At 44.3% G+C, this 27647-nt stretch overlaps 1 protein-coding gene across 1 annotated transcript; it reads right to left on the minus strand.

Annotated features, from left to right (window-relative positions):
* Window positions 1-968: 968 nt before the first annotated feature.
* On the minus strand, window positions 969-27271 carry LOC144114312 (protein sidekick-like). Its single transcript, XM_077647962.1, has 9 exons — window positions 27169-27271; window positions 21378-21647; window positions 18417-18583; window positions 17739-17862; window positions 17223-17331; window positions 13699-13904; window positions 12691-12966; window positions 4616-4739; window positions 969-1065 (listed from the first exon to the last, which is right to left on the minus strand). The coding sequence occupies exons 1-8, from the start codon at window positions 27227-27229 to the stop codon at window positions 4699-4701; spliced, it is 1254 nt and encodes a 417-aa protein (XP_077504088.1). The 5' UTR covers window positions 27230-27271; the 3' UTR covers window positions 969-1065; window positions 4616-4698.
* Window positions 27272-27647: the final 376 nt, after the last annotated feature.

Consider the following 27647-nt stretch of genomic DNA (forward strand, 5'->3'; position numbering starts at 1 on the left):
TAAAGCAGTACAGTTAAAACTTATCACTCTTAGCTTGAAGCCATTTTTTTTGTAACTCTTGTGACCAGTTCACCAGTACAGAAAAAGGAGTAAAGACACCTAATTTTTGGGTGTGTGCTTTCTTCTTTGTAATGATGCGTAAGGCATTAGTATAGATGAATTACCATGTGGTATGCGTCTACAAACGCAAAATAATTTACAATTGAATTTCTCTCACATGCTGTTTCGGTTTCAACGGCCAAACGGTGGCTGCATGCGACTTCAAAGTTGTGTTTGAGTCACGCGAGGCATGAAAAAATTGCGATATGATCGCCACATCATCAGTTTAATTCACTACAACGCTAAATCAAGCTTGCCTCAATAGCTGGAATGACAACAAATGAAGAAGCAGTGATTAAACTGCAATTTTTAATGCCTCACATGACCTCAACGTAACTTCGACATCACAGAGCGGTTTAAACCGGAACAGCATGAGAGAAAAATTCGGTTACAAATTAATAGGCAGTCGGTGAATACCACATGGTGATCCACGTATAGTAATGTCTTATGGCATCCCTCTAAAGAAGAAAACATGCTACCAAAATGAGGTGTCTATACTCCTTTATTACAAAGCAACAATAACACAGCAGTAATCAGGGCAAATGGCTAAAATAGCAAAAGCAAATACAACCAGCAGTGAACACTATGACTTGTATTGGATATGCATACCAAAATCCATCATGAAAAAGATTCCAGTACAGGGCTTCAAATATATCAGTCATTTGAAATTGACCATTAGTATGCAAGCCTCAAGCAGGTTAGAATTGTGAGAGTTACAGTAGCCAGTACTTGTCAGGAACACATGAAAAGAACTCAGAATAAAGTTGTTGAGTACGCGAACATTATTATGCAGTGTTATTATATTTTGCAGTGTTGAAAACCTTAAGTGAAATCATTAGGAAGCATGCGACATCTAACTTTACACTTACCAAAATGACTAGGCTGGGAGCTGGTGTAAAATGAGTCACATTGATCATGGCAAGACTACTAGGCAGGTGTCCCTGTCTTGCGCCAACAAAAAATAGGCTGTAAGGAAGGAGTAAGCTACAGTCAGTCATACAAAATGGAGAACAATAGCAATAGTACAGCAAATTCAATGCAAGATCAGTTTCTGTAGAGAAAGGCATAACACTCCACTATCCCACACTATTCCTGTAAAATAGTTTGGTTTATGGTTTGGTTTATGGGGGTTTAACGTCACAAAGCGACTCAGGCTATGAGAGACGCCGTAGTGAAGGGCTCCGGAAATTTCGACCACCTGGGGTTCTTTAACATGCACCGACATCACACAGCACACGGGCCTCTAGAATTTCGCCTCCATCGAAATTCCACCGCCGCGGCCGAGATCGAACCCGTGTCTTTCGGGTCAGCAGCCGAGCGCCATAACCACTCAGCCACCGCGGCGGCTATTCATTTAAAATAAAAGGAAATGGAAACACCAGAGTTGTAGCATAGTTATAAGAAGAATGTTCCAATCATAGTAAAGCAAAGTAAATTAGTCCCAGTACCATAGTGAAAAGTCAGAAGGAATAAAAAGACAATATAATATACGAGTTCACCATTGTGGCGAATGAAATAACTCTCATAATACCATACAAGCCTGCCTTCTGCAGCTCAATTATCACAAGTATCGGGTACAGCAAGGGTTTTTTTATTACCAGGTGACGAGCCATAACTAGGCTACAACAGCTGCCATATATCGCATGTTTGCAATTATAGTGCCAGAATAGTCTGTGGCTATGAAGCCTGCTTCTTTGTTGAGAGCCCTTACTGACTCCACTAATAAGCGCTGCTTAAAGTTTCTTTATATAATGTACATGCCACAAATGTCCAAGAAAAAAAAAAGCTTATGCATTAAACTTGCAAAGTTGCGTCAATAACCTTGGTAGTGTGGCAGTATAAGTCAACTGAGTGAATAACTCTGAAGCTAGCTGCACGCAAACACCGAAACCCACAAAGCTGCCAACCACATGTTGAAAACCCAGAAAACCAAAATTATTATGTTAAGGCACAAATCGCACGGCTTTGTGATGATATCACAGTCACCATACAAACATGCTAGGAAATTTTGTTGTCCAGATCCATAGTACAATGTGCATTAAAATAAATATTTAAATTTTAAATAAAGACCAAAGGCTCCTATCTGTTTTACTTTTTAAAAAAAAGTCCATAATGACAATCAGCCTGCATTTTTGTAGCATGCAGGGCATCAGCTCAAGAGAAAAAAAAAAAAAAAGTAACATGCAGGACAACGGGGACTAACAACAGCTTTACAAACATGAACAATGTATATAAAGGCAATATAACGAAAAACAGAAAAGGCTTTAAAAAATGTCATTTTCTGTACCTAAGTACGTATCTTTGCATGTATGTCCACGTACTTGACACAAACAGTCAGCAGATGTGAACTAACGCCGCAGTGAACCTAAGTCCAATATGCATTTTTATGCATCTTTTATTTCAGTGATTAGTGACGACAGAGCTAGTCATGTACATGACTTAGCGCCAATTAACATAGGATAATTGTGCATGGCCGTTAGGGCAACAGGAATGTCCACGTAACGAACGTTGCAAATAGCATTCTTCTTCGAAGTCAGTATAAATAAGAGTAATAAGAGCAATTTAGAGTGCGCGTCAGACGTACCTACGTAGTAGAGCGCGAGACAATTTCTACAACTATGCTGGTTTCAAGCGCCACGCACACCGCTGGCAGAAACTGATGAACTGATGAAAGTATGGCAGAAACTGATGAAGGGGGTTTTCTTGCCTCATTTGCACGTGTATTTATGCTGCAAAGGGCAGCTGCCCGCCCTTTGCAGTTAGAGCTGTACTGCACATATCTGAGCAAACAAAATCTGCAGTTCTAAAGAAAAAGAAGGCCGCCACCATCTGGAAGACGAAGTAATGAGTGTTAGCTTTATTGGCCACACGTAAAAACGAAAGTCTTCCGCATCCAGCGGGGCCAGTGAAGAAAACCCTGAGCGGTTCGGAAAAGTTTCCACTTAGCGGAGCGATTGACGCCTAGTGCCATTTATCAGAGATTACGATGCACGTCTACCCTTTGTCAAGTTACACCCCCTCAAGATAAGTTCCAAACAGAATTTGCTGCGTTTGGGGCGGTCAAGGTGGGCCTAGAATTCGGCTTGCGGTGCGATATGGTAACGCTTTAATTAGTAATTGCATGTATACAATGTTTACCTAATTTTTAATTATGGTCTTATTTCTATACAAACACCCATAGGGTTTTATTTGCCTACCAAATTAGGTACGCAACTGTCCCCGGATGGGTGCCCCTTGTCGGAGTATATATAGCGGAACGAATGCATACATTATACATGGCGCTTCAAGTCTCAATGCAAGATGTGCTGTTTTCTAGTTGCTGCCACAGATGGCGCTGTGATCTCAGTGTGATAGCGGACCCCACAAAATCTCTAAACAAGATGAGTAAGAGCTAACGCAATTAAAAGCATGAGCACTAAACCTAATGAAATCCCACTGGTTGTCTCTAGAGGGTTCTAAATATAGAGCATACTGATCTTGAGTCTATAGGCTTCACATAACCAGCCACTTTCAAAAAATAAAACTTTCTTAACGAGTTCTTGCAAAGAAGTTTTCTAGATCTTTTTTGGTGGAGCACTAGCAGGCATATAACACCTCTTTTTGCTCCATTGTCTGCAGAACATCTGAAAATAGATTTCTTCTAGACATTACCATATACTTTTGTAGACGTTTGTTACACGTTGCGCAGCCCTTCCTGTGTTTTGTGGGAATGCAGTTATTTTTCCTACCTCGGGGTAAGAGTAATATGTTTCTCTGAAAAATGCTTCCCCATGCATAAGGTAGCCAACTAGACATTATCCTGATTAACCTTCCTTTATGCCCTTTTCCTTTCTTGCATTACTTCTCATGTACAAGGATTTCTGTTGGTTTCTAAAAACTGCATATCACATTTTTTCCCCTTCACAGCTGTTCCCTTCTTGCAAGATAGCTACTTAACACAACGAGCAGTACATAGCACACATGGTGAACTCTATTAATGTACTCAAATCACAAATTCCCCCCTTTTTTTCAGTAATGAAATTATTAGTAGCTATACCCAGTCATACCAAGCTCACAAAAAATAATCAACCAATTTAGCACTCAATTCAATATGAATGTTCTACGGTATATGGAGCCACAAAAATGCTTTGAAAATCCTCAGTACAAAGGATAATTTCAACGTAGCATCGAGGCTTGGTTTAATAAAATTCAACAGCACGAGAAACTGCATGCACTTAATGCTTATACTATACAGCAAATTTAAACAAAGCACTTCTTAGGAAAAGTTATTTGCAGGTAGTACTACATGCAGTGCGCATCAAATTTGAGCTACCATATACTTTAATTCTAGCTCATGTGGCAGCCTTCTCACAATACAGTAATCAAGCACGCAATTATCAGCAGACATTTATAAGGAGTCAAAATATTTTTCAGAATATGTGCCATTTTTCATTAACTTAGCAGGTAAATGCAAGAGTAAGCTAAGAAATATGATAAACTTCACTTCAACAAGTTGCTTCGGATGAACTGCACTTACCACAGCCACTGCATTTGCCGACTGAACTTCGTCAGCAGTGAGGACCACAAAGTATGAAATATTGGCAAGAAGATAGATGACTGTCACCATGGGTAATGAAATGTAGATGGCAAATGGCAAGTTCCTGAAGAAAGAACACACATATAATCATAGAACAAGGTATAGTCATGCAATAACAATAACAAGCTCTTCAAGTTCTAAGGCAGTACTTGAGCTAGAGGGGTACAACTGCCTTAAACCCTACAACTGACTTAAACCTTACAAATGTCTTAAACCCTACAAATGCCTTAAACCCTACAAAAGCCTTAAACCTACAATTGCCCTAAACCTACAATTGCCTTAAACCTACAATTGCCTTAAACCTACAGTTGCCTTAAACCTACTTGCAAAATTTCCACAAAAAGGAGGAGAGCGCAATAGAGTGAGCCCCGCTGAAATGTTTAAGGGCTACACAACACTTGGCCTGCTAGCTGATAGCCGAGTCATGATCAAGAAACAGTATCTTGGTACCCGGTGCTTTCCAGTGCACTCATGTAGCATAATTTGCCTAGCACTGAGATGTTGCGTTCAAAAGAGCACTAGCATGCATAACTGTAGCCACGTCTGTCCCTGAACTTTGAAGTGTACTATCCTCTTCATAAAATTTGTACACAATGTACTGATGTGAAGTCCACAAGTATCCACTGTTGTCACATATTCAGGTGTGCACCTTAGGGTAGCTGTCTCACGGACAGAATTATTTTGTAACTGAAATGCACTGAATTTAAACAGGAAGTCAAAATTGCCACAAAAATAAAACAAAAGCACTTGAATAAGCAGCCATAGTGAGCAATATTTTGTAGATGTCATTGCTTAGTGCTAATATTCATGTTGTACCACACTAATTCTCTTTACAAACAAACTCAGGAATATAGCCACCAATTTCGCTCTCGGCAAGTATAGCATGTAACAAGTAACCCTGATGCGAGTAATACAATTTTCGTAAACAAATGTACTCCTTCCTAAAACCACCTAAAAACAGAAGTGAAGGAAGACCCCCCCCCACAGCCCTAATGTATAAAACAGCAACTGCTTACCCAAAACAACAGCATGAAAAAGTGTTAATGGAAGATACTGCCAGTGTATGTGACTGTGCATCAAGTTGTGCTTACTTTACTTTTACTGTTTGCATATACCCAATGACATGAAAAGTAATATAAATATATTTTAACAGGCAACACCAATATTAAACTACTCTGCAAACTTCAAGAAAGGATGTCACTAGCATGTTCAATGAAGACGTACAATAACACAATGTTAGTTAACAAACATAGAAACAGAACTAAGATGGAAATTTCTGAATAAATTATTTCGTGGCCTCATGCACTCAAGTGTATGTGCCTTATCTTGACATAACCTAAAAACTTGGGCAACGAAATTTCATTCATTAGTCTTGAAATATCAACACTAATGGTAATCGTGGATTTCTGACTTACAATAGCATAAAAAAACTAGCAGCACATGCCAAGTACTGACGTGCAATGCTTGTGCACGCTTACCAAGAAAAAAAAGGCAAATGCCAACAACGAGGCACTATTTGGTAGTGTATGTGACACTATAGCCAAGCTATCACTGCTGAGTCACTGCTGCTACGGGCGTACATTTCCACTAACTGAATGAACGATATGGATCCCAGCATGTTTCAATGATATTCCTCGCATAAGGTTACATTTACAGACTGTACAAGTGTCACATATCCATTGCACTTAACAGCCTCTTCTAAAGAAGCAAACTGCAACAATTATAAAAAGATGCTCAACAGCATAATATTAATCAGACATCACTACCCATCTAAATATTCAGTATCTATGAGCGATACAAAAAAACAAGATGACATGGCAAGAAAAGATCATCGCATCAAAGAATAAGTCATGATCTATTAGAGAGCATAACACACAAATAAAAATAAGCACCTGAAGACAAGAGCATTTATAACTAATGCAAGGTTTCCTTATTTTTCTTTAATATTTGACTCCTTGCAGCAAAGTTTGATTTTTATGCAAGTCCTGCACATTTAGTTTTGATTGGCAAACACTCTGTGCACGTTTGTGGCATGGGCCGAGGCTGATTCCCGATTACTTTCTTTAGCCCACAATGCATACTATTTTCACTATCGCCTAACCCTGTAACCACCGATCCCAATTTCTTTCAGATCTACAAGATACCTCTAAAACACTAATATGAGGCAACTTGATCAGCTTATTATAAAAATAAATTGGGATGTGATAACTACAAGAACCATAACATGCCTGATATTGCTCAAATGTCAAGTGGCCCAGACATATGTGCACATGGATAAATTTCTCTGACTGCTGTGTAGCAGAAACAGCACAAGCTGTGCAACCTCCAAGGAAACAAAAACTATAGCATTTTTTACAATGCTAATCTACAGCACCCGTACTATTTCCGATCACTGGTGCAATGTTGCTATCAACCTCACACATTCATCAGTTATTCATAACTGATCCAACCATCTACCTCATAATGCATAAACTTCAGGTGCTTCACAACCAATTGAATTTGAGATGTAAGAGCCCACATATCTAATATACATTGCATGAATATACTATATAAGAATGGATGTGCCATTCACAAACTATAAATCATAATTTGCATGCATGTCAGATTGTTTTGTTATTTTCTATAAAAATTATAAGAGAATATTTATCGGCTTAATACAGATCTGAAATAGCTGCATCAGGCCTTGTGTATCATGTCAGTTTTACTGTTTTTTTGGTTGCAAAGTCACCTATATCAGACTAATCAGTCTTGTAGATCTGTTAGATTCATGAGAAACCCTGCTATACAATCTACAAACGGATCGATTAGAGTTGTGTAAAAAGGGAAAGCATCATATATTTATGCGTGGATAGCTGCTACTTTTGAGTTTAGTTTCGTTCAGAGAGAAATCATAATCTTCGGCTAACTGAGCATACTAGGTAAGCCTGAAAAATTGTACTGAATACCAAACATACAAACATCAACAAAATTAAGTTAAATAAATTTGGTAATCAACAGTTCTCTGCTAGCACTGATGGATACACCTTTCTCAAGCAGTCTATGAGCATGAGTGAAACTTTGCCAGAATTGGGTGAGAGCCCAGTTCTGCACACTGTTTCTCCTTCTCTGGTGAGCTCGGACTACAATAAGATATGTGCTCGCAAAGAAGGCTCTGTGGCTGTGTTAGCCCCGTAATGTTGCTTCACGGTGCCATGAATGCTATATGCACCACGCAGAAATGTACTATATATATATCACGATATCATGCATGCACTATCACTATCTCGATTCAGGAAAAAGTTTATTGCAGTTCTCCCTCACGACCTAGTTGTATCGGATTGTTACTAATGGAGAGAGCATGCACATCCCTCATACACTAACACACTGCAGGCGATTGGTTTAAGAGACAGGGCCAAAATAAATTTTTTTCTGCAGACTTGTGTCCCATAAACTTTTGATCATGATAGAACAGTGAATGTTCTAGTAATATTTTGGTATACATTGTTGTAGTGCTTAATTTTAACAGAAAACTACGTTAGGATGTTTTTTCATCGCTTGAAACAACCAAAAAATTATTTCAGAGCTACCTTGGTTACCACAGTAACACATTTACAGGCCAATACAGCTATTTGCAACTTAATGACCTAACTGCTCTTCCACCTGACATTCGTTAACCACAGTGTTCCACAGAATCTCCAGCATGTTCAGTAGCAGCATCTATATATTACATCAGTTAAACATTATTTGGATGGCTACATTGCAGTGCATGGTACCAAGCTTTTCTTTCGTTTTTTATAAAGAGGGCTGCGGATGTCCAAAGGATACACATAATACCTGCAAAGTACCGTATTTATTCGAATCTAGGCCGATAGTTTTTTCAAAAAAACGAGATGTAGAACTCTTATGTCGGCTTAGATTCGAGGATTTCGTTTCGAGGTTTCGTATTCGTAAAATACGAATAAATGTAGCACGCAGGTGGCGCCCCCACAAAACGCCAACGAAAGACAGCACTGTAGCCGTTGCTATCCGTAGCCGTTGCTATCCGTAGCCGATACTGATCAAAGCACACATGAGCACTGGCTGCCATTTTGGCCTTGTTCTGTTCTCGTGCGGTGGCGTGAGCACATTCGCAGCAGTGAAGTTTTCGTGCGTAGTTTTTATCACCAACACCATGGCACCAAACAGGCGGTGCCATTATAGTGCCGCCTTCAAGCGGAAAGTTATAGTCGCTGCAGAGCAGTCGTCAAATCTTCAAGCCGGGCGGGACTTCGGCGTGGATGAGAAGAATGTTCGCCGTTGGAGGGGGCAGCGTAACGAAATTTTTGCTTGCGCGGCAACGAGAACGGCTTTCACGGTCCCCAAGAAAGGCCGCCATCCAGAAGTGGAGGTAGCTCTGGCCGAGTTTGTGGAGACGCAGAGGTCAGCGGCACTTCCAGTGACCACGGAAGTGCTGCAAGCCAAAGCAAGAGAGCTGGCGAGAGAGCGAGGCGTCCCCCGGGAACTGTTCAAAGCCAGCCGGGGCTGGTTGCAGAAGTTCATGAAGCGCTTTGGCTTCAGCCTCCGACGTCGCACGTCCATTTGTCAAAAGCTGCCGGGCGACTTCGAAGAGAAGCTGATCTCATTTCAGCGATTCGTAATAAGGAAGAGGATGGAGCACGCCTACGCCGTAGGACAAATGGGAAACGCTGACCAGACGCCGGTATGGTTTGACATGCCAGTGGCGTGCACCGTGAACGAAAAAGGTGCCAAGGAAGTGAAAGTGCGCTCGGCCGGATACGAAAAGCAGTGCATGACTGTAATGCTGGCCTGCACGGCGGATGGCCACAAGCTGCCGGCGTATATAATTTTTAAGAGGAAGACTCTACCAGCTCGGGAAGTGTTTCCAAGAAATGTGATCGTCCGCGCCAACGAAAATGGATGGATGGCGAGCGATATGGTTGAGCAGTGGATCAGAATGGTTTGGCAGCGGCGTCCAGGGGCCCTCTTGGCCAAACGTTCCCTCCTCGTCCTGGACTCTTACCGTGGACACCTCACTGACGGCGTAAAAGCTGCGCTTTCCGAAGCCGGTACCGACGTCGCCATCATACCCGGCGGCATGACAGGCCAGCTGCAGCCTCTTGATGTGTGCCTCAATAAGCCTTTCAAGGATCGGCTGCGCAAGTACTACGTGGACTGGCTTAGTGAAGAGCGGCGCGAGCTTACACCAACAGGCCGAATAAAGCGCGCCTCACTGGGAGTTGTAGCCACTTGGATAGCTGCAGCCTGGGATGACATCCCAGAAAGCTTGGTTGCACGCTCATTCCGCAAGTGCTGCATCTCTAATGCACTTGATGGCAGTGAAGATAGTGCACTGTTCGAGGAGGCCAGCGATAAAGAAGTCAGCGATGATGATGACGAATGAGCGGGGGCTGATCCCGGGCTGGCGTTGCATATGTCTCCTCGCCCAACGCCGCCTCTCCTCCTCCTCTTCTCTCAAAGCTCCTTAGGCAGCTTTTTTTTTTCAACGGTCCCTCTCGGGGCCATCAATCACGCTTCGGCAGAGCATGCAGGCACGATGCTTCCCGCTGTGTCTCACTCGAGTTCCTCTCTCTACACCAAGTCGCCTATGCGCAGACACACGGTGCAGTCGTTTCGCGCCACGCACTTTCACGTGCGCGGCGACGTAAGAACAGTCGTGTCGCGTCATAAAAATAATTGTGATAATGAGGTATAAACAGTGTTGTTTTTTCGGCCGGCCTACAATCGAGGTAAGCTTTTTTTTTTCTGTGGCCTTCAACTTTCGGGTCTCGGCTTAGAATCGTGGCCGGCCTAGATTCGAGTAAATACGGTAACAATATTCAGAATCCTCAAATATTTGCTGAATAATAAAGTCTCGGAATGCAGGAAAATATGCCATTATTAAGATACAGAAAATCAACCATGAAATAAAATCTGCAACTACTCTGCGGCGATCCCTCAACCATCCCAAAAATAAACTTCTGCAGAAAAGGTCACTTCAAATTTTCAAGCTGCCGGAGAAAGCAGTAGATGGTAAATTGTGTGCACTGCAACACTTCTGCTTGATCACTCCGCTGTATGTCAGCATGACAAAGCCCAAATGCGAAAGCAAACACACTGCAGAAGGAAATGCACTGCAAGTGGGATTCGGAAGGAACCTAAACAGAAAGATAAAAATACTGAAAAAGACACGAATGCTGAACTACCAACATGCCCAACGCATGCACTGCGTCAGTGTTGGCTTTTGTGGTTGCCGGAAAACAAATTCAAAGCCGCAAATATGCTACTGCTTACACTCTTTTACAAGTGAAATAAGATTAGAGGAGAAGCAATTAATGTAGGTAATGCGGGATAAAATCTGAACCGCAAATCATTGTCACACAGTGCCACCACCCCATGGCACAAACGTGCAAGCACTTGGCACATAAGAAACAGCGCTGAACACTGTCACAAATGACGCTGTACCATCTGTGTAGACATAACAAAGGTGTGCAATAAATAGCAGGAAGCACGCCTACAGAAATCTGCCATGCACACACTGCATGCATTCAGGAGCTGTACTACATTGCACTAGGCAAGCTTTAGTGACTTAGAAAAGCACGAGAGAGCAAAAATGCTCCGTTCTTCACAGGCTAACATCGCCGTGACACTGCAACCCCCCATTTCGAAGGTCGTGGAATAGGTACCTCGAGATACTCAATAAATTGAAACTGCGATTACTCACCAAACCTGACATGAGATCATCATCATCATCATCAGCCTTACTACACCCACTGCAGGGCAAAGGCCTCTCCCATGTCTCTCCAATTAACCCTATCCTTTGCCAGCTGCATCCACCCTTTGCCTGCAAACTTCTTAATCTCATCCGCCCACCTAACTTTCTGCCGCCCCCTGCTACGCTTACTTTCTCTTGGAATCCACTCTGTTACCCTTAAGGACCAGCGGTTATCTTGCCTTCGCATTACATGCCCTGCCCAAGCCCATTTCTTTCTCTTGATTTCGATTAGGATGTCATTAACCCGTGTTTGTTCCCTCACCCACTCTGCCCGCTTCCAATCTCTTAACGTTACACCTATCATTTTTCTTTCCATGGCTCGCTGCGTTGACCTTAACTTAAGCTGAACTCTTTTCGTTAGCCTCCACGTTTCTGCCCCGTAGGTGAGTACCGGTAAGATTATGCTGTTGTACACTTTCCTCCTGAGGGAAATTGGTAAACTGCCACTCATGATCTGCGAGAGTTTGCCATATGCGCTCCACCCCATTCTTATCCTTCTAGTTATCTCCCTCTCATGATCCGGATCAGCTGTCACTACCTGCCCTAAGTAGACGTATTCCGTCACTATTTCTGGGCTCTCGCTGCCAATTGTAAACTGTTGTTCCCTTGCTAGGCTATTGAACATTACCTTGGTTTTCTGCATGTTAATTTTTAGACCCATCGATCTGCTCTGCCTGCCTAACTCATTGATCATGATTTGCAGTTCACCTCCTGAGTGACTCAGCAAGGCAAGGTCATCAGCAAATCGCAGATTATTTAGGTATTCTCCATTTATTCTTATTCCCAACTGTTCCCAATTCAGGCCTCGAAATACCTCCTGTAAACATGCGGTGAACAGCATTGGCGAGATCATGTCTCCTTGCCTGACGCCCTTCCTTATAGGAATTTTATTGCTGAGTTTATGGAGGACTATAGTAGCTGTGCAGTTGCTATATATATCTTCCAGTATTTGGACATAAGGCTCTTCTACCCCCTGATTACGCAATGCCTGTATGACTGCTGAGGTTTCCACTGAGTCGATATTCAAAAATTGAATCAAACCGTTTTCCTGGTTACATACAGTGAAAATGTATTCACATGCCCCTAATTTTCAGATAAACATGAAAGCAGTGTGGGATGCTGACATACGATGAGGGAAGGCAAAAACAGATGAGCACTAGCGGCAGCACTTGGCCACAGAAGCCCTTGAGGCAAAAGCTTCAGCACAGTTTTAACAGCCCCACCAGTTGCTCATGAATGTTTAGTCGAATGAGTGGTCACTCACTTTTTACATGAAGCCAGGTAGAAGCGCGAGCTTCACCCAGCGGGTTCTCCGCCACACACTGGTACACCCCGGCATCTTCCATAGCCAGGGCTCCAATCTCGAGGCTGCCGCCGTCACCAACGTGGAAGTGCCCTGTGCTCTGGTCCACAGGCCGCGCATCCAGGAGCCAGTGCACCTGGGGCTCTGGGTGGCCCTCAGCCACGCAGGGAAGCCGCACCTGCTGCCCCAGTTCCACTGCCGTCTCCTCATTCACCTTCTGGCTCAAGGAGGGCAGCACTGCGCACACAACACACACATTAGCGCCCTACCAGGAACACAGGTGAGCAAAATACCGAGTTCCCTGGCGAGTGTTCTAGTTTCCTTGCACACGCAAATCCATGCATGGCCCAAACTCCGCTTTTCCTTAACCAACATCAATCTACTCTCCGTTCCACACATCAGGTGCAAAGCTATGAAAGGTACGGATATAGTCCACACGGAAAAATAAAGAAAGCCGTGTTACTCCGCGCTTGATCCGTGGCCGACGGGTCTAAGTCACGAGAAAGCGACAGCTTGTTGTCAGCAATAAGAGTGCTCATGACAAATGTGTCATGTAATAAGCCTGCAGGCAAAGCATTTACTGTGTTTCGCTCACCACAAGGAACGCACTACTTTTTGGTCATGGACGCAGGCAGCGCCAACACGAGCGCTAGCTTTCACAGCGTTGCACCTGATGTATGAAACGGACTATAGGACTGGTAATTGCACCGCAATTGGTCATAATAGACAGTTCCGCTGTACAGCTAGTCGCTATTTATTGATTTTGGGCACTTCCTGAAAGTCTGCACATCCACATGCATGTCAGGCAGGAATAGACAGAAGCGAAGACATGTGGGGTTTCTCGAGGTTGAGAACCCTGCACTACCCCCATGAAACCCTGGATGACTTCCTCTGTCACCCACACCATGATCCTCCAAATTAGAGGCATCTGCAACCTAATGCCCAGACACAATACACGGGGCCCCTCACCTGACACAGTGACGTTGGCATGGGCCACGACAGCAGAGGAGTCCTCAGGGGCATGTCGAAGGGTGACCTGGCAGGAGTAGCGGCCAGTGTGCCCGGGCCCCAGGCGCAGCAGGGTCAGGGTGCGGTTCCAGTGGGTGAGAACGTGTGGCAGCTCACCCAGGGCCCTACCATCCTTCAGCCACTCAATCTGCACCTGGTCCAGAGGCCTACAGGAATAATAAGGGGAAGAACGGGGGTCACATTCCAGAGACGCCCTGCCATGGCGCAGCAGCTTGGGAAGAAGCGGGTGAACCTCATATACAGCCGCTGAGACACAGCGCCAAAATTTACACACAATCTTGGTCTTTACTTCAAGGGTGACTAAAGTGGCACAGAGCAGCAATATTTCCATAATTTTATTTATTTATTTATTTATTTATTTGTACATACTGCAGCCCCATTGGACTAATGCAGGGGTGGGTGTAAACAAAACAACGTAGAGAAACAAGGAGCACAACAATGGCGAACAGCAGAGACAATGTGAGTAGAGAAAAAAAAACATATGCAAGAAAAGGCAATACTATTCAATAGCCTCTAAAAACAGTTTTAAGGGAAGAGAGCGCGTACAACCAGGTAAAGAATTCCAGCATTCGATTACACGCGGAAAGAAACTGTACTTAAAAGTGTTCGTACGGGAAAAATAAGGAGTGATATTTAGGGCGTGGTGACTTCTAGTTTTAGATGGTATAGCTGGAATTAGTTAATCATTTGAAGAGGTCCGGCAAGAAGAGTTAACAATACAATGCAGAAATTTTAAAGACTCAGCCCTTCGTCGAGCCGAGAGCAGTTGCAGGCCCAGTGATGAAAGTGCTCTGGAAGGCGAAAAATCCCTATCCAACCTGTGGTATATAAAGCGAATGGCTTTTTTCTGGACTGCCACAATTTGGTTAATTTTGCGTTGTTTATGTGGGTTCCAGACAGGAGAGGCGTATTCAAGTAGCGGACGGATTAGCGACTTGTACATTAGTAGTTTAGTATCTCTAGGAGCAGCTTTTATTGCGCAATGTAGGTATCCTAACTTTTTAAGTGCCTTTGAGGTTATTAAATCTACATGTTTGGACCATGACATGTTCGATGTAAAAAAAGACCAAGGTATTTGTATTGATTCACGCTCTGGATAGGGGTATTATTTGTTTTGTAAGTAAATACGGAAGGTGCTGTTCTGTTAGTGAAAGTCATAACGGTTTTGCGGATGTTAATCATCATTTGCCATGTGTCACACCAAGATCTCATATCATGTTTTTTTTTTTTTTTTGCCCACTGACATGACCTCCTCACCAGGCACCATTTGCACACAGGTATGCGCACATTCAAAATTTAAAAATAGCTGCTGAATACTGTTCGCTGTTTGATCCAATTCACAGAGAATATGTATTCACTATTCAAAGTTTTAAAACCTTCTAAGCGTTCGAAACTTGCGATTTTCCTGTCCATAGAAACTCGCCGCCAAACGTCACAACATTTCAAAATGGCACTCACTAATCCGCATTTTTCATGAGATGCGGTGCCCTCTGCTAATTCGTCCGCAAACGAGAAAAGCGGCTGAAAACAAAATGCACGTGGGCAACGCAGGCACGGTCTGGCACCGCGAGGTGCCAACTGTCCCTGCGAAGTGGTGATTGTGTGCTTTGATAGCTGCCACCATCTGTCACTTGCGCCTGATGCTAACATAAACTTCACATCCGCAGTAGAAGCTGGTGGTATTTAAGTCGGTGGAGCTCGAGGAGAAAAGGCACACATGTGTAAAAGCGGCCATGTGTAAAAGGCGGATTCAATTTCTACTGAATCTTGCAAATAGGGCGACTCAAGAGTAAGAGAAAAAGAAAAAATTCACTCATTCGAAGAGTAGAGAAAGTAGTATGATGCAGTTTTCTCAGAAATGCGCAAATAAAAAAAGATGGAATTTCTTTTAATAACGAAAAATTTTATTGCTCCATTTGTCACCAAATGCTGTAGCACCTCAGTACAAACCACACTATTGAAAGGCTTAAGCATACCCTTTCGGTGGCAAATGTAGCTGTTCTGGCAATAAAATTGTTCATTATATTATAAACCTGTTCCCCATTACATTTTCTTCGACCTTTGATCACCCTGCAAAACCAATGCACTGAGGCACTGCAGCATGCTCACAAGTAAGACAATTAACTGCAGCACCCCACAATACGCCAGCGAGTCTTTCCACAACATAGCTGACAGCTGACTGAGAACACAAAGCCGAACGAGGCAAACGGGCGCCAGTGCCCCCATTGTTTTTTTATTACGACAAGAGATAGTGTGCGCATGAAAAATAGGTTTGCAGAGGATAGCGAAGTGGGAAAAGCTGAAAAACACAGTGTTTTGCAATAGCCCCTTTCATCTTGCAATTTCCACCGATTAGAATCTGTAATCCACATCTTATAGGCCACAGGGGTTCCAAGAAACAAAGTGTATGACAGAAGCAAAAGACTCAAGGCCAGACCACGCAACTGCATTGCACAAGTAATGGTCCACAAGCTGTGCACTGCAGCATTGTTAAAGCCCTAGCTAAATAGGAGGGCAACGTGGGCCAGCTTAACGCTGTCCTGCGTCCGCAAAAATGACGTCATCAACCACGACCTGAAAACCTTCACAATGGCTTGAGCAGCAGCAGCAGCAGCACCTTTTACTGCAAGGGCACACCTCCTTCACCACTTTGCTGGGCCACTTTCATTCCCCTCAGGGCGGGAGTTTCGAAACTGTGGCACGGGTGGCCCAGACTCGTGTGGGCCACGGGGTCAGCAAAATTGAGAAGGTGCAACCTCTTTCACAGACTTTTGTACAATGACGTTAACAAACTTAAGGCCTTAAGTGTTTTCTGCCATTTTTTGTGTGCTTGTGGCACGGGTATAAGTTGCTCAAAGCAGATCATTTCACTCTAAAGCTAATCATTTCTAACTGAATTTGGGCACTTTTGGGGGGCGTGCATCTAAATACCCTTTTCTTGCAAGCACGTCCGACATGGGAAGCAAGTTAATCACACAGCGTTCTTCAGCACCTCAGCCGGCCTTTTGAAAGCCATTGTAGGGTAGCATGCTGGGCGTCGCCTAGTTAACCCTCCCTGCCTTTCCCTTCATCTTTCTCTCTCTCTCTTTGAAAGCCACTGGGGTTCCCCAAGGGTAAAAAAATGGATTGAGAACCTCTGCAACAGACCGTAGGGACATACAAAAGATGGTGGTAAGATTTGTGCAATACATTTGTTTCCTTTCATTGCTGCATTTTATGAAAAAACGTCTATAATACTTTTATTCATAGTCAAACTATTAAAAACTATTCGGTTTGGTTTGCAGCCAATTTTTACTGTTCACATTCAGTTTGTAACCAGAAACTTCACATCTTTACAGCTGTACATTTCACCTAGAAACCCCTCCACGTGTAATGCAAATATATTGCAATTTCTACTTGGAAAGGCTGCTTAAACAGCAACCATTAAAGCTACCTCCAAAGCCAGTCCCAGAAGGCCTTCTTACCTGCCAGAGGCAATGCACTCAAGAGTGCTGTCATAGCCATTGCCAAGGTTGTTGAACTCTCGATCTGATGGCGGAACAACAATGGAGAGTTCTGCCTGGTCTTCTTCATCTGGAGACAAGACAATGCAGTTAAGCAACACACAAAACAGCACCTGCACTTCCCACAAACACGCCTCATAGATGACGACATGACAATGTACAGCCCAACGTTAATGACGTGACTTGCTACAGCCCCAATGCGACACTCCCTCTACTGCTCGTTCAAGCAGAGGGGCCTGCGTCACATCAGCAGAGAAGCTGAGCAGATGACGTAACTGCAAATGGCAGAAGTTCTCTGTGTACATGCCCGCAATCTTTTCCGTTCTACCAATGCGGTCATTTGTGGGGGACGCTGCTGTGATATTACTAAAAGTTGCAGAGGTTTCCTAGATAAAGAGATAAAGATTTGGGCAGTGCAAGCGTATCAGGGTCGGGAGCTCTGTTCAAAAGCCAGGAAAGCAGAGATCTCAGTATTACTGTCATCGACGGTCAGCTCCACCACTGGTCCCGAGAGGTTGTCTCCCGTGTGCGGATTGGTCAGTTCCACCCGGTACTGGCCGGCATCCTTGGGGCTGACGTCAAGAATGACCAGGCGGTTATCCTGGCAACAGAAAGAGGTTAAGCTCGTTAAGCAAAGACTCCAAGTGTATCACTCAAACGCACGAATACCGGCGCTGACCACACCTGTCACTGAACTGACACTGCTCGAAGTTCCCCAGGAATGACTTATGTTAGGCACACGAGAGACATGGTTAATGGTTCTGCTTTAAACTGAGGAATAGGGCAGTCCTCTCAGCAGTAACGACAGGTCAACACAGACAACAATGTTTAAGTTGTAACTAATGCAAAGCAGCATCAAACTAGGCATCAATGCAGCTTAGGTAGCTGTAGAAATTCTATGTCAATTAACTAACCAGCTTGAGAAACCACAGTATGACTCAGGTTTCAGCGACCTCTCAGTGAATTTATCATACACTGCAATCTGAATAAGAATGATCAAATGTTCAGTGAAAAAAAAAAAAATATCTCCATACTGGTAGATGCAAGTAAATTTATTCAATATTTTTGTACTTCAGCTACACACCAATTTCATCTTTTCAGCCGAAAAACCAAGCAGTGAAGGAAGTTCGGCGACGAGTGAACATCAAGCCATACCTGTGTTTGTGCAAAGTTTCTGCTGTCCAAGTTTCTGCCGTCCAGCCGTGTCCAGACCGCAGTCGCTGGCGGAACACTGTCAACAAGCGGCGGTGCCAAGATCACGTCGCCACCCTTGCGAGCGTTCACAGGAACTGTTTCAGGGACTTCTTCGGCTCGTGTTAGGTCTGCGCAAGAATATGAAGGAATGGCCGTCACAAAATGAACGCATGACGGGAAACGTATCTGCGGTGGAACTGTCTCAGCACCCAAGCTGTTTTCCCTTCAACAAACTGCGTCCCATACCAGAGCATCCAAGATAGCTTCCAGGTATGGGCATCAAATGATGCAACATCAGCCATGTCAGCTGCCACTGCTCCACAGCCCACCACTTACAACCCTCCTTTCACATGCTACTTGCACTGTATGCACAACCAGGTTCAGAACTTGCACACAGGTATAGCTTAATTGAGTGAGTGCAAGAAATGACCAACAAAAATTATTCAGGCTGAAGTCCCACAGCCAAAGGCTAACAATCATAATCACAGAAGAGGCAAAGAAAAAATGCCTCCAAAAGCACTGCCTTGCAGCATTTACGTGAAATAGACACCACCATGGCACACACTGCTAAGAAGCTAGATGCATACTACACAGAGAGGCCACACGAAAAAGTGGCAGTAAATGTTTAGTTTTGAACATTCATATTAGATGAACAGAATAGACAAGATCAGGACAGAGGTGACAGACAAGAGGACCAAGACAAGAGCACCAGACCAAGAACTCTGTTAAGACGAATTCTCAGATAAGTTGAACAAAGTGAGACTGTTTAATTGGTTTTCCATAGGAATGAATATAAAAAGTAATCTAAACTGTTAGAAGAACTTTCGCAGTGACCATGAACCACAGTGACCTCGCACAATGGTGCTCTGTGCTCTGATGACACACGCTAGGAAGGTCTATTCCCTGGGAAACGGTGCTTCCTGACCTGCCGGAGTGATGCAGCTGACAGGCCGTGGCCATGGTAGTTGCATGACGTCTGAAAGAATCTAACCAACAGCCATCTCTGAGCCGAGATACACAGGTGCATGCGATAGAGGAGGGCGCGAGTATGAAAAAGTCGCCAGAGAGAGCTCGCCAACTTTCGCGCACAATTGTGGCTTCTCTGCTGCGTGTAGAAGTGTACTATTTGGCTCAGGTGTTCATGACGACACAATGTAGTGATTGAGAAAGTTTATGCATCTCTGTGGAAGGTGTTTCAGAGCCCCTATAAGTCATTTCTCAGTTTCAGCCCATTTGCTCTTTAATAAAAACTTTCTCGCTTTAGTCAGTGCCTCAAGCTATAATACAACTTTCGTAACCTATGCGAGCCACATCTAGTGCCACCTGTGCGTATATCATCCTATTTATTTATTCAACTTCACGAGCATGCAATGTTTACATAGCTTATTATGCGTCTGTTGCTTTAAGATCTGTGCACGCTGCAAATCCATCCAGAGAGAAACTACATAACAAAGAGTGCAGTGGAGAGCGGGGAGAAGCGCTGACCTGTACCTGGAATCGCCTTTTTTTTTTTTGCGAGCGAGAGCTGCAAGTTGCAGAGATCGACTTATACACTGCAATTTACAGTAATCAAGACTAAAGAAATATGTCGGTTAACAGTGTTATGTGCCAGAAACAAACTTCACAAGACAAAAGTATAATAACATTTCTTTTGGTGTTTTAACTGATTGGATCTGTTATCAATGAAGGAAGCCCATCATCTGAGTAATGCCAATTTCTGAGCAGCAGTTCAAGATCTTAGCAGTCAGTACTGCGGCGAAATCAACCATGGGGTTTAGAGAAATGTTCACATCAATTCTACTCCACTGTATGCACATTGAGTCCGAGCCCTCACGCTTTCCTTGGTCAGAAGCGCTGAGCATGAACATGTTCCCTCTCATATTCACTTGACGAACACATGCATACCTGTGTATCCAATTCAACGTCATTGTCTATCAGAGAAAGAACCATTCATTTTCCTCCGATGGGCCGGCATGGTATGCACCCCCACCAAGCACCAGTCTTAAGATCCATCCTTCCACTCTATGACAGAAGTTACTGGCCCCTTAGAGTACAAAAAAAAAATTGCTCAAAATTACTACGTCTATGTGGCGTGATGTTCCGCGACAGCAGTTTGTGCAACCAACTTCATTGTGCCTCGGCTACTGCGGCACGGAAGCGAGGTTGTCTCGCTCTGTCGGTTTTGCCACGGCATTTTACGTGCCACTATGCACTGAAGATTTCACGAGTCTAAGGAGCGGCAGACTGCACAAATGTTAATTAGCTCTGCTGCGCACAGAGGGCACCAACAATCCAAACTTATCGCTCAGCCAGCCTGGCGGTGCAGCGCTACTCATCTTTATTCTTCTCCTTCCCTCACACTCCTTCGTTTTCCTACGCCAATGCTGCAGAACCGGAAAATGTGCCCTTAAGTGCTGTCACAATCAAAGATATCTGTGCCTGCACCTTCTTGAGAAAAATGCAATCTTAACTTTGGTAGAACCTGTCTGGATAGGTGTCTGGTCTGTATGTGTCCTTTGCCTTGGCGTGTGTGGAGCTATGGAAATCATGGAAACACATTGACTATTGTCGGATACAACTAAAGAACACAATGGCAAATGCCCCCCTAAGAAGGCCCTCCACGCAACAGCACTGACCTTTTGCCATGACGTCACAGTTAGTTGCCATGCGCCTCTTAGTGTGGCATCGCAGGTGGCTGGCAGCTACAAAGCGATTGACCGTGGTGCCGCAACAATGAGCTGGCGCTAGTATTGGTTGGAATGCCTCCTCTGAGGGGCAATTTACCCACAGTCTTGAGCAATATTTAACAATAACACACGACCAAGTCCAGTGAGTCACACACGAGCTGGTCTCATTGACCACTCTCAAACAGCCTGGGTGGTGCTGCACGGATGAGCCTAGTTCAACAAGAGGTACACTCACGTGCCACCCGTAGCCGGGCCTTGGCGCTGAGCAGCGCGCCAGCTGCATTCTCGGCCAGGCACTGGTAGGACCCTGCTTGGGAGTGGCTAATACTGCTCAGCACGTGCACCAGGCGCTGTGCGGTCCAGTTGGTCAGGGGCTCCCCGTCCTTGAGCAGCTGCAGGCGTGGGGCAGGCGCCCCCACCGCCTCGCAGCGGAGCGCCCGCCGCTCGCCCAACCCCGCGTACCCGCCCGCGGGCTCCACGAGGAAGCGAGGTGACAGCTGGTGCTCTGTAAAGACAAATTAAAAAAAAAGAAAGTGTCAACACTTTGAATCTTACAAGGGGGTGGAAAGAACATGTTTCGAAAGATGTCACTTGGATGACTTTGGTTGGTTAAGACGAGGCATGTCAGCCTTCTTTAGACAATGACTCATCCATTAATTTGGGTGGCTCACGCAGCAGCGCATAACAAGAGCCACTGCCTTTGCTTCCTCCCTTTTTTTTCTCACTCGGCTGCTAATGGAGCGACTGTTCGACAGGTGCATCATGCACCGTCTGTGAGACTGTCAATGATTTCACCTGAACAAAATGCATTCTGCAGCCAACAGATTCAGTGGGCAGCTCAGCTGGGCCCGTATCCTAACTTGCGTCCTTTTCAAAAACGTCCCTTTTGGCGACACCTGGTTGGACGAAAGGGATGCAAGTTGGGATACAGGCACAAGAGTGAATTGGGCTGCAACTTTTTCTTCTCTTGTAAAAGAAAAGAAAAACCACTGATGTGTGTATATTTTTTTGTTGCCATGCAGAGAACGCTTTGCACCAGGAAGATAACTAGAATGTCTAGTAAAGCACCTTGACAAGGGCCCAGACGTGTGACAAGTGCCAACCTTTGATTGAACATCGCAGGACCACTGCACATGCAACATTCGCAACAGAAAAACTAGGGCACTGATATCACCCATGGTATTTCTGGAAAGCACTCTTACATGCAGTGTGTATTCAGATACTCCCACACGCTTGAATCCCAGAGTTGCTTGGCAGTACAGCATCAGAAGCTGCTCTTGCTGTGTTTGAAAAGTGCAATGATGTGTCAATTGCCAAGGTCAAGAGCAGGGCAAAAAACTCGTCAATAATTTGAAATTAAATGCGCTGTCAAGTAAGATCAACAGCAGCTCTAAATCCTTGTTGGAAGTGTTCTTCACAGCGAAAACCCATAAGCCTGAATGGCCGTTCCACGTAATAGTCTCCGAAATTGGAACATGGCAGCAGCATGCAGCGAAATTCCTGCAGCAGAAACTGAATGTTTTGTCGATTGATGATCCTTTTAGAATAAATCGCTCGGACGATATGATTGAATTCTTGAAATGCAACTACAATAAGAAGCTCCGTGGATTTTCAGTCGATGTAAAGGATCTTTATTACACCTTGCCTCAAGCAGAAATTCTGTCATCTGTAAGTGACCTCATTGACCAACATGGTGCTATAGCGTTTCAAAATGAGTGCGGAATTTCCACTGGCGGCTTCCTCGAATTGCTTTCACTCTATCTTGTCTCGACATTTGCCGAATGGGAAGGCGAGGTTTTTATTCAAAAAGAGGGAATTTGTATTGGTTCGTGTTTAGCACCCTTTCTCAGCGATGTGTTTCTAGCTGCACGCGACAGAATGTTGAAGGAGCGTTTTGACAGGTCCAGTGTTTGTCGTATTTTTAGATTTGTGGACGACTACTTCGTGTTTTTAGACTGTGACAACCTCGATTTCGAGCAGCAATTGCATGGCGTGTTATCAGCTCATTCAAAGCTGGTGAAGAGAGCGATCGCTTTTTCTGTGCTTTACAACGCTGTAATGAAATCTTGTGCGCACAGGTTGGAGTGCAGCTTCTGCAACCAACTTAACCGCCTGTCAAAGGCTGGCTACCATGCAGACGTTTTGGGTTCTGTTGCAGAAAAACTGAAGAAAAAGGTCGGACTGGATAAGATAGGTGAAGCGAGACAGGAGGAAAAGAAAAGAAAGATTGCCGTAGTACCGTATCTGCACCAAGTCTCGCATAACTTGAAAAGAATTGGGAAACATGCTGGTGTCGAAGTTGTCTTCTCGGCGCCTAAGCGACTGTCTAGCATGGTCAAAAAAGTAAATTCAGTAGGAAGGGAACCACGCAGCTGCTTGATAAGGCACGCGAAACAATTCGTGCCTTGCCGGGAAGGGGTCATCTACTCTCTACCTCTGTCATGTGGCAAATGTTACATCGGCCAAACTGGCCGATGTGTTAACGAAAGATTAAAGGAGCACCAATATAATGTCTCTCGTGTCGCTATCACAGGCCACGTAGCAAAACATTGCAGAAACTGCAAAGACAACGAAGATGGCGATGACGAGGAAGACAACGACGACTCAAAAACTTGTTTTCCCCTTTACAAGGAATGCTCTGTATTAGGTAAGAACCGCGACTCGCTAACCAGGGAAATAATAGAAGCCCACCTGATAGCTAGGACTTTAGCTAGGACTTCAGATCAGTGTATCAGTGCTCCCTCTGTAGCCTTGTCGGATAAGGAAACCCGCTACCTTGATTGTGAATGAAAACTCGTGCCTGCTGTAGGGGTGATATTTTGCACTGATGACTCTTGTATGTTGACACGTGCCTGATGAACTGGCGATGCTTTGATATCACGCAAGTCAAGCGTGCTTGTATTTTTTTCCCGGCCACCAGGCCAGTATTTATACTGGCTGGCAGCCAATAAACGTTTTAGTTGTGAGTCAGCACTGTGTGTTGTGTCTCCTCTTCTTTGTCCCGTCTGTCGCGCTGTTATGGATCATCACTGAGAACGGGGTTTTTTTAAAGTAGAAAAGGCCAAACAGCAAAGTACAGATGTCACCACCAGTGGCTGAGTTCACAAGCAGACTGCGTGTGTCAAGGCAGTTTTTTTTGGCGCAGATCCCTGGATATTATGCTCCCATTCACTTCCAAATGGAGATCACTGAGCCCTTTTCAGTGTAGGCGTCATGACCTTGAACCAAGCGGCGAGAAAGTTTTTAAATTCAATTTTCTAAGCAATAAACATGCCTTCTGCTGGCAGACAACATCTCCAGAAAGATAGCAGGATCAATTTTTACTAAGAGCAAACATTGGATGGAGCTGTCCTCAAGGTCCTCCAAAGGCACCTGCGTCCACTCAGAGCCGGCTGTCAGATAAGGTGCACACGCCAAAGAAGATAGCGTAGAGCTCTAGAGCAACATTTACAGCACTGCAACTTATCGTCTCAAGCAAAAGGAACACAAGAGATGGAGCAATGTTTCAGTGTCTGCGCTCTTCCGTGCACCCACAGCAGTGTGAATTCAATTTCAAGCACTGCTTAACATTAACCCGGCATGGAAAATGCCCACTCCGTCATATCCGTGACAAACTCTGGATAAAGCAAGAATTCGAATCAGATAACGTCATAATAACAACAGTTCTTTCTGTGTCACGCACAACTGTTAAGACCTATCCGTGCTCACAGCATGATACTGGCAATTCCAAGATGTGCAGAGCTTCGATATTGCGAAGATCAACTCCTCCTCTGTGAAAGCACTCAGCCCATGAGATTACCAAAGTGTTGTGGCCACGAGGGCAAAATAGTTTTGCCCAAGCTCTAGAAAGCCATGCGGTCTACGATCTTTTCGCTTCAATAAAACACCACCGTGGTCAGTGTTTGAAACTGTGACCCAAAGAAATCACCAAGAAAATGAAACAGGTCCCAATGTGAAATGCGAGCAAGCGTATTTATGCCCATTTATGCACTGCACTTAACCACCACCCTGTGGCTGGCAACAGTGGACTCAAAACTAGAACAGCGCACTTTCACCGATGCGTAATGGTAGCTGTCATTGTCCTCAAACATTTATACTGCTGCTTGAGTAAAAAATATCAGCAGTATCACAAGGAGTTTGCAAGACCAAAGTATAATTTAAAAACGTGAATCCATTACACCCACAAGCATGATTATGAAAATAAAAAAATGTGAAGATGGTTCAGTAATATGACAGTCCACAATAGGTGTCTTCACTTTACATGCTTGCTTCTTATAACATAACTTTTGCAATTATTATTCAGCGAAACCACACCATCGAACTGCTGCTTGCAGCTAATGCACCAAGCTAAAAGTGTGCCAGTCAGTAGCAAAGATGTGGCAGTTTATGCACAAATTATGTAGCATGCACCATGGTTGGCCTCCATCATACAAGGTGCAATCTACTCTAGGAATTGACCTCCTTGAAAGCATAGTGGCGCAACTGAAAAGCATGTTCTGCCTGGAGAAAAAGATGGAAAGTACTGCCCAACAATCCTAGCTAATTATAGCTCACTAAAAGAACCTGAAAAACCTGCTTTGCTTTTTAACAGTGCAAACAGTGGACCCAGTTGGTGCATAACGTTTTGGCAAAAACAGCGCTCACACACGACAGGGCAAAATAGGGACACAACACTGCCGTAACTGTATGGTTTGACTGTGTAGCACTGTTTTTTGAAAACTGTTTGTTCTGATGCTCAAAAAATTAGAAAATTGGTTTTGAGGAAAGGGAATGGTGCAGTAACTGGTCCCACCCAGGAACTTGGGCTCAGTATCCGAGCCCCTAACCACTGAGCCACCACCGCAGCGGGTAGCTGACTGTTTTTCTTTGCTGCCCCCAAGTTCTCTTGCACTAGACCCTTTGCAACACTGGATATTGGCCGTGTTGGGAAGCCTGCTGCTCCAGCCAACAATTCCAAATTGCGGACAACACCACAACACGACATGTTGTGTCCCTACTTCTGTTCTGCCCTGTGTAAATGCAGTTTTCCTCGAATTTTTTTTTTTCAGTTTGTTCTTTCTGCCTTGTTGAATTTCAGAGTTTCATTATTATTAATATTGTGGTATGTATTTCTTTTCCGTACTTTTCGAGCCAAACAAGTCATTCTTCTGCAGTTTTACACCAATTTTCTTCGTACCTTCCCAATTCTCAGGAGGCTTTATATTTATAGCAAGCAAAGTTACTACCTAGTTTTTATACAATGTCACACATATACGCCAAAAAAAGCAAACGATAGAGAAGCACTGTCAGATATCTCAGTTCACCCGTTTCTGCTCTGCTATATCGAAATATGCGGCAAATATGAAAATGCAGCAGTCTACCTAGCTAAAGCGAGGAGCCGGCCTCATTTAAAAATGTTCGGTCGCCAAAAGCTAAAGATCCGAGTTCGGTCAAGCATACTACCGCCGCAACTTGAACAATGCGACTTCCCGCTTCAGCGAACAGACCTGGGCGAACATCCCCTTCCGCGAGCCGCACGCGACTTTTATTTCTTCTCCCACTGCTTCGGATAACCCGAAATTTCGACTTCCGTGCGCGGAATCGCAGGCGCTCGCCTGGTACACAACTCGCCGTTTGATGGCCCGGCACTGAACATCGCGACCTTGCAACCACTACGCCGTTAAATGGGCGGAACGACGACGAAGCCTTAGCTAGCTTGCCCCACAGTTCATTGGCGAACCGAAAAAGCAGCTGAGACGAGTCAGCTAAAAATTTCCGTGATCCACGCCCATACACGAAGTAGACCGCGAACTCAACATTTTTGTGTTTACATCCAAAACACCCGTTGGATGACTCAAGAACTGCAGACAGTGCGGACAAAATGAGATACTGCAACGAGCCATGCATGCGGCAGCGGGCAGCCTGTGATTCTATAGAAAATTTCCTTCAGGGGATTAGAGGGGACTTCTGCGCTGCGGTATGCTTTGAATACCGTTTTCTCAATCGTAATCAAAGCCTACCTTAAGGAATAAACAAGTCAAAATTACCACATCTCCTTTTTCCGCGACCTTGCCAACTGTACAAAATGACGTCACTCATTTGTGCCATTGCGCATGCGCAGTATTGTTTAACTAGACGTATGGGTACATGAAGGAAAATATCAGTATGAGGAAGTAATCAATGCCTCCTCATGCCGAGATCGCCTCGACATTGCGCAAAGTGGCCGCTAGGCGGCAATAAAAGATGACCCTCGATTTCGGTTTCAATGGCTGGGAGACTGTGATGCGCGGCGCCCGATCATGCTGTTTCATACTTTTTTCTGGCTTTGAACAACAACTTTTAGTCTGTTAACGACAAAAAACATGTTTTTGGATGTTTTAAAGGGCAGAAAATTCTTAAAAAGTTTAAGTTGACTTCCACATATTACTGAAAAAGGATAATTAGTTTCGGTTTCGAAATCTAAAAGCGTGTGAACCCCGTTCTATCATGCCGTTAGGACCTTTTGTCTGCTGCATAACCAGTAAAT

Source organism: Amblyomma americanum, chromosome 1, assembly GCF_052857255.1.
Source record: "Amblyomma americanum isolate KBUSLIRL-KWMA chromosome 1, ASM5285725v1, whole genome shotgun sequence".
Lineage (NCBI taxonomy): Eukaryota > Metazoa > Arthropoda > Arachnida > Ixodida > Ixodidae > Amblyomma > Amblyomma americanum.

What these genes read in the sequence shown, in the direction of transcription:
- LOC144114312 (XM_077647962.1), bottom strand. Translation starts at nt 27,229, where the DNA reads ATGGCACAAATGAGTGACGTCATTTTGTACAGTTGGCAAGGTCGCGGA. An exon ending in GAAACTTTGCACAAACACAG is followed by an intron (nt 17,863 to 18,416) that starts GTATGGCTTGAT and finishes TTCTGTTGCCAG; the next exon opens with GATAACCGCCTGGTCATTCT. An exon ending in GAGTGCATTGCCTCTGGCAG is followed by an intron (nt 13,905 to 17,222) that starts GTAAGAAGGCCT and finishes TTATTCCTGTAG; the next exon opens with GCCTCTGGACCAGGTGCAGA.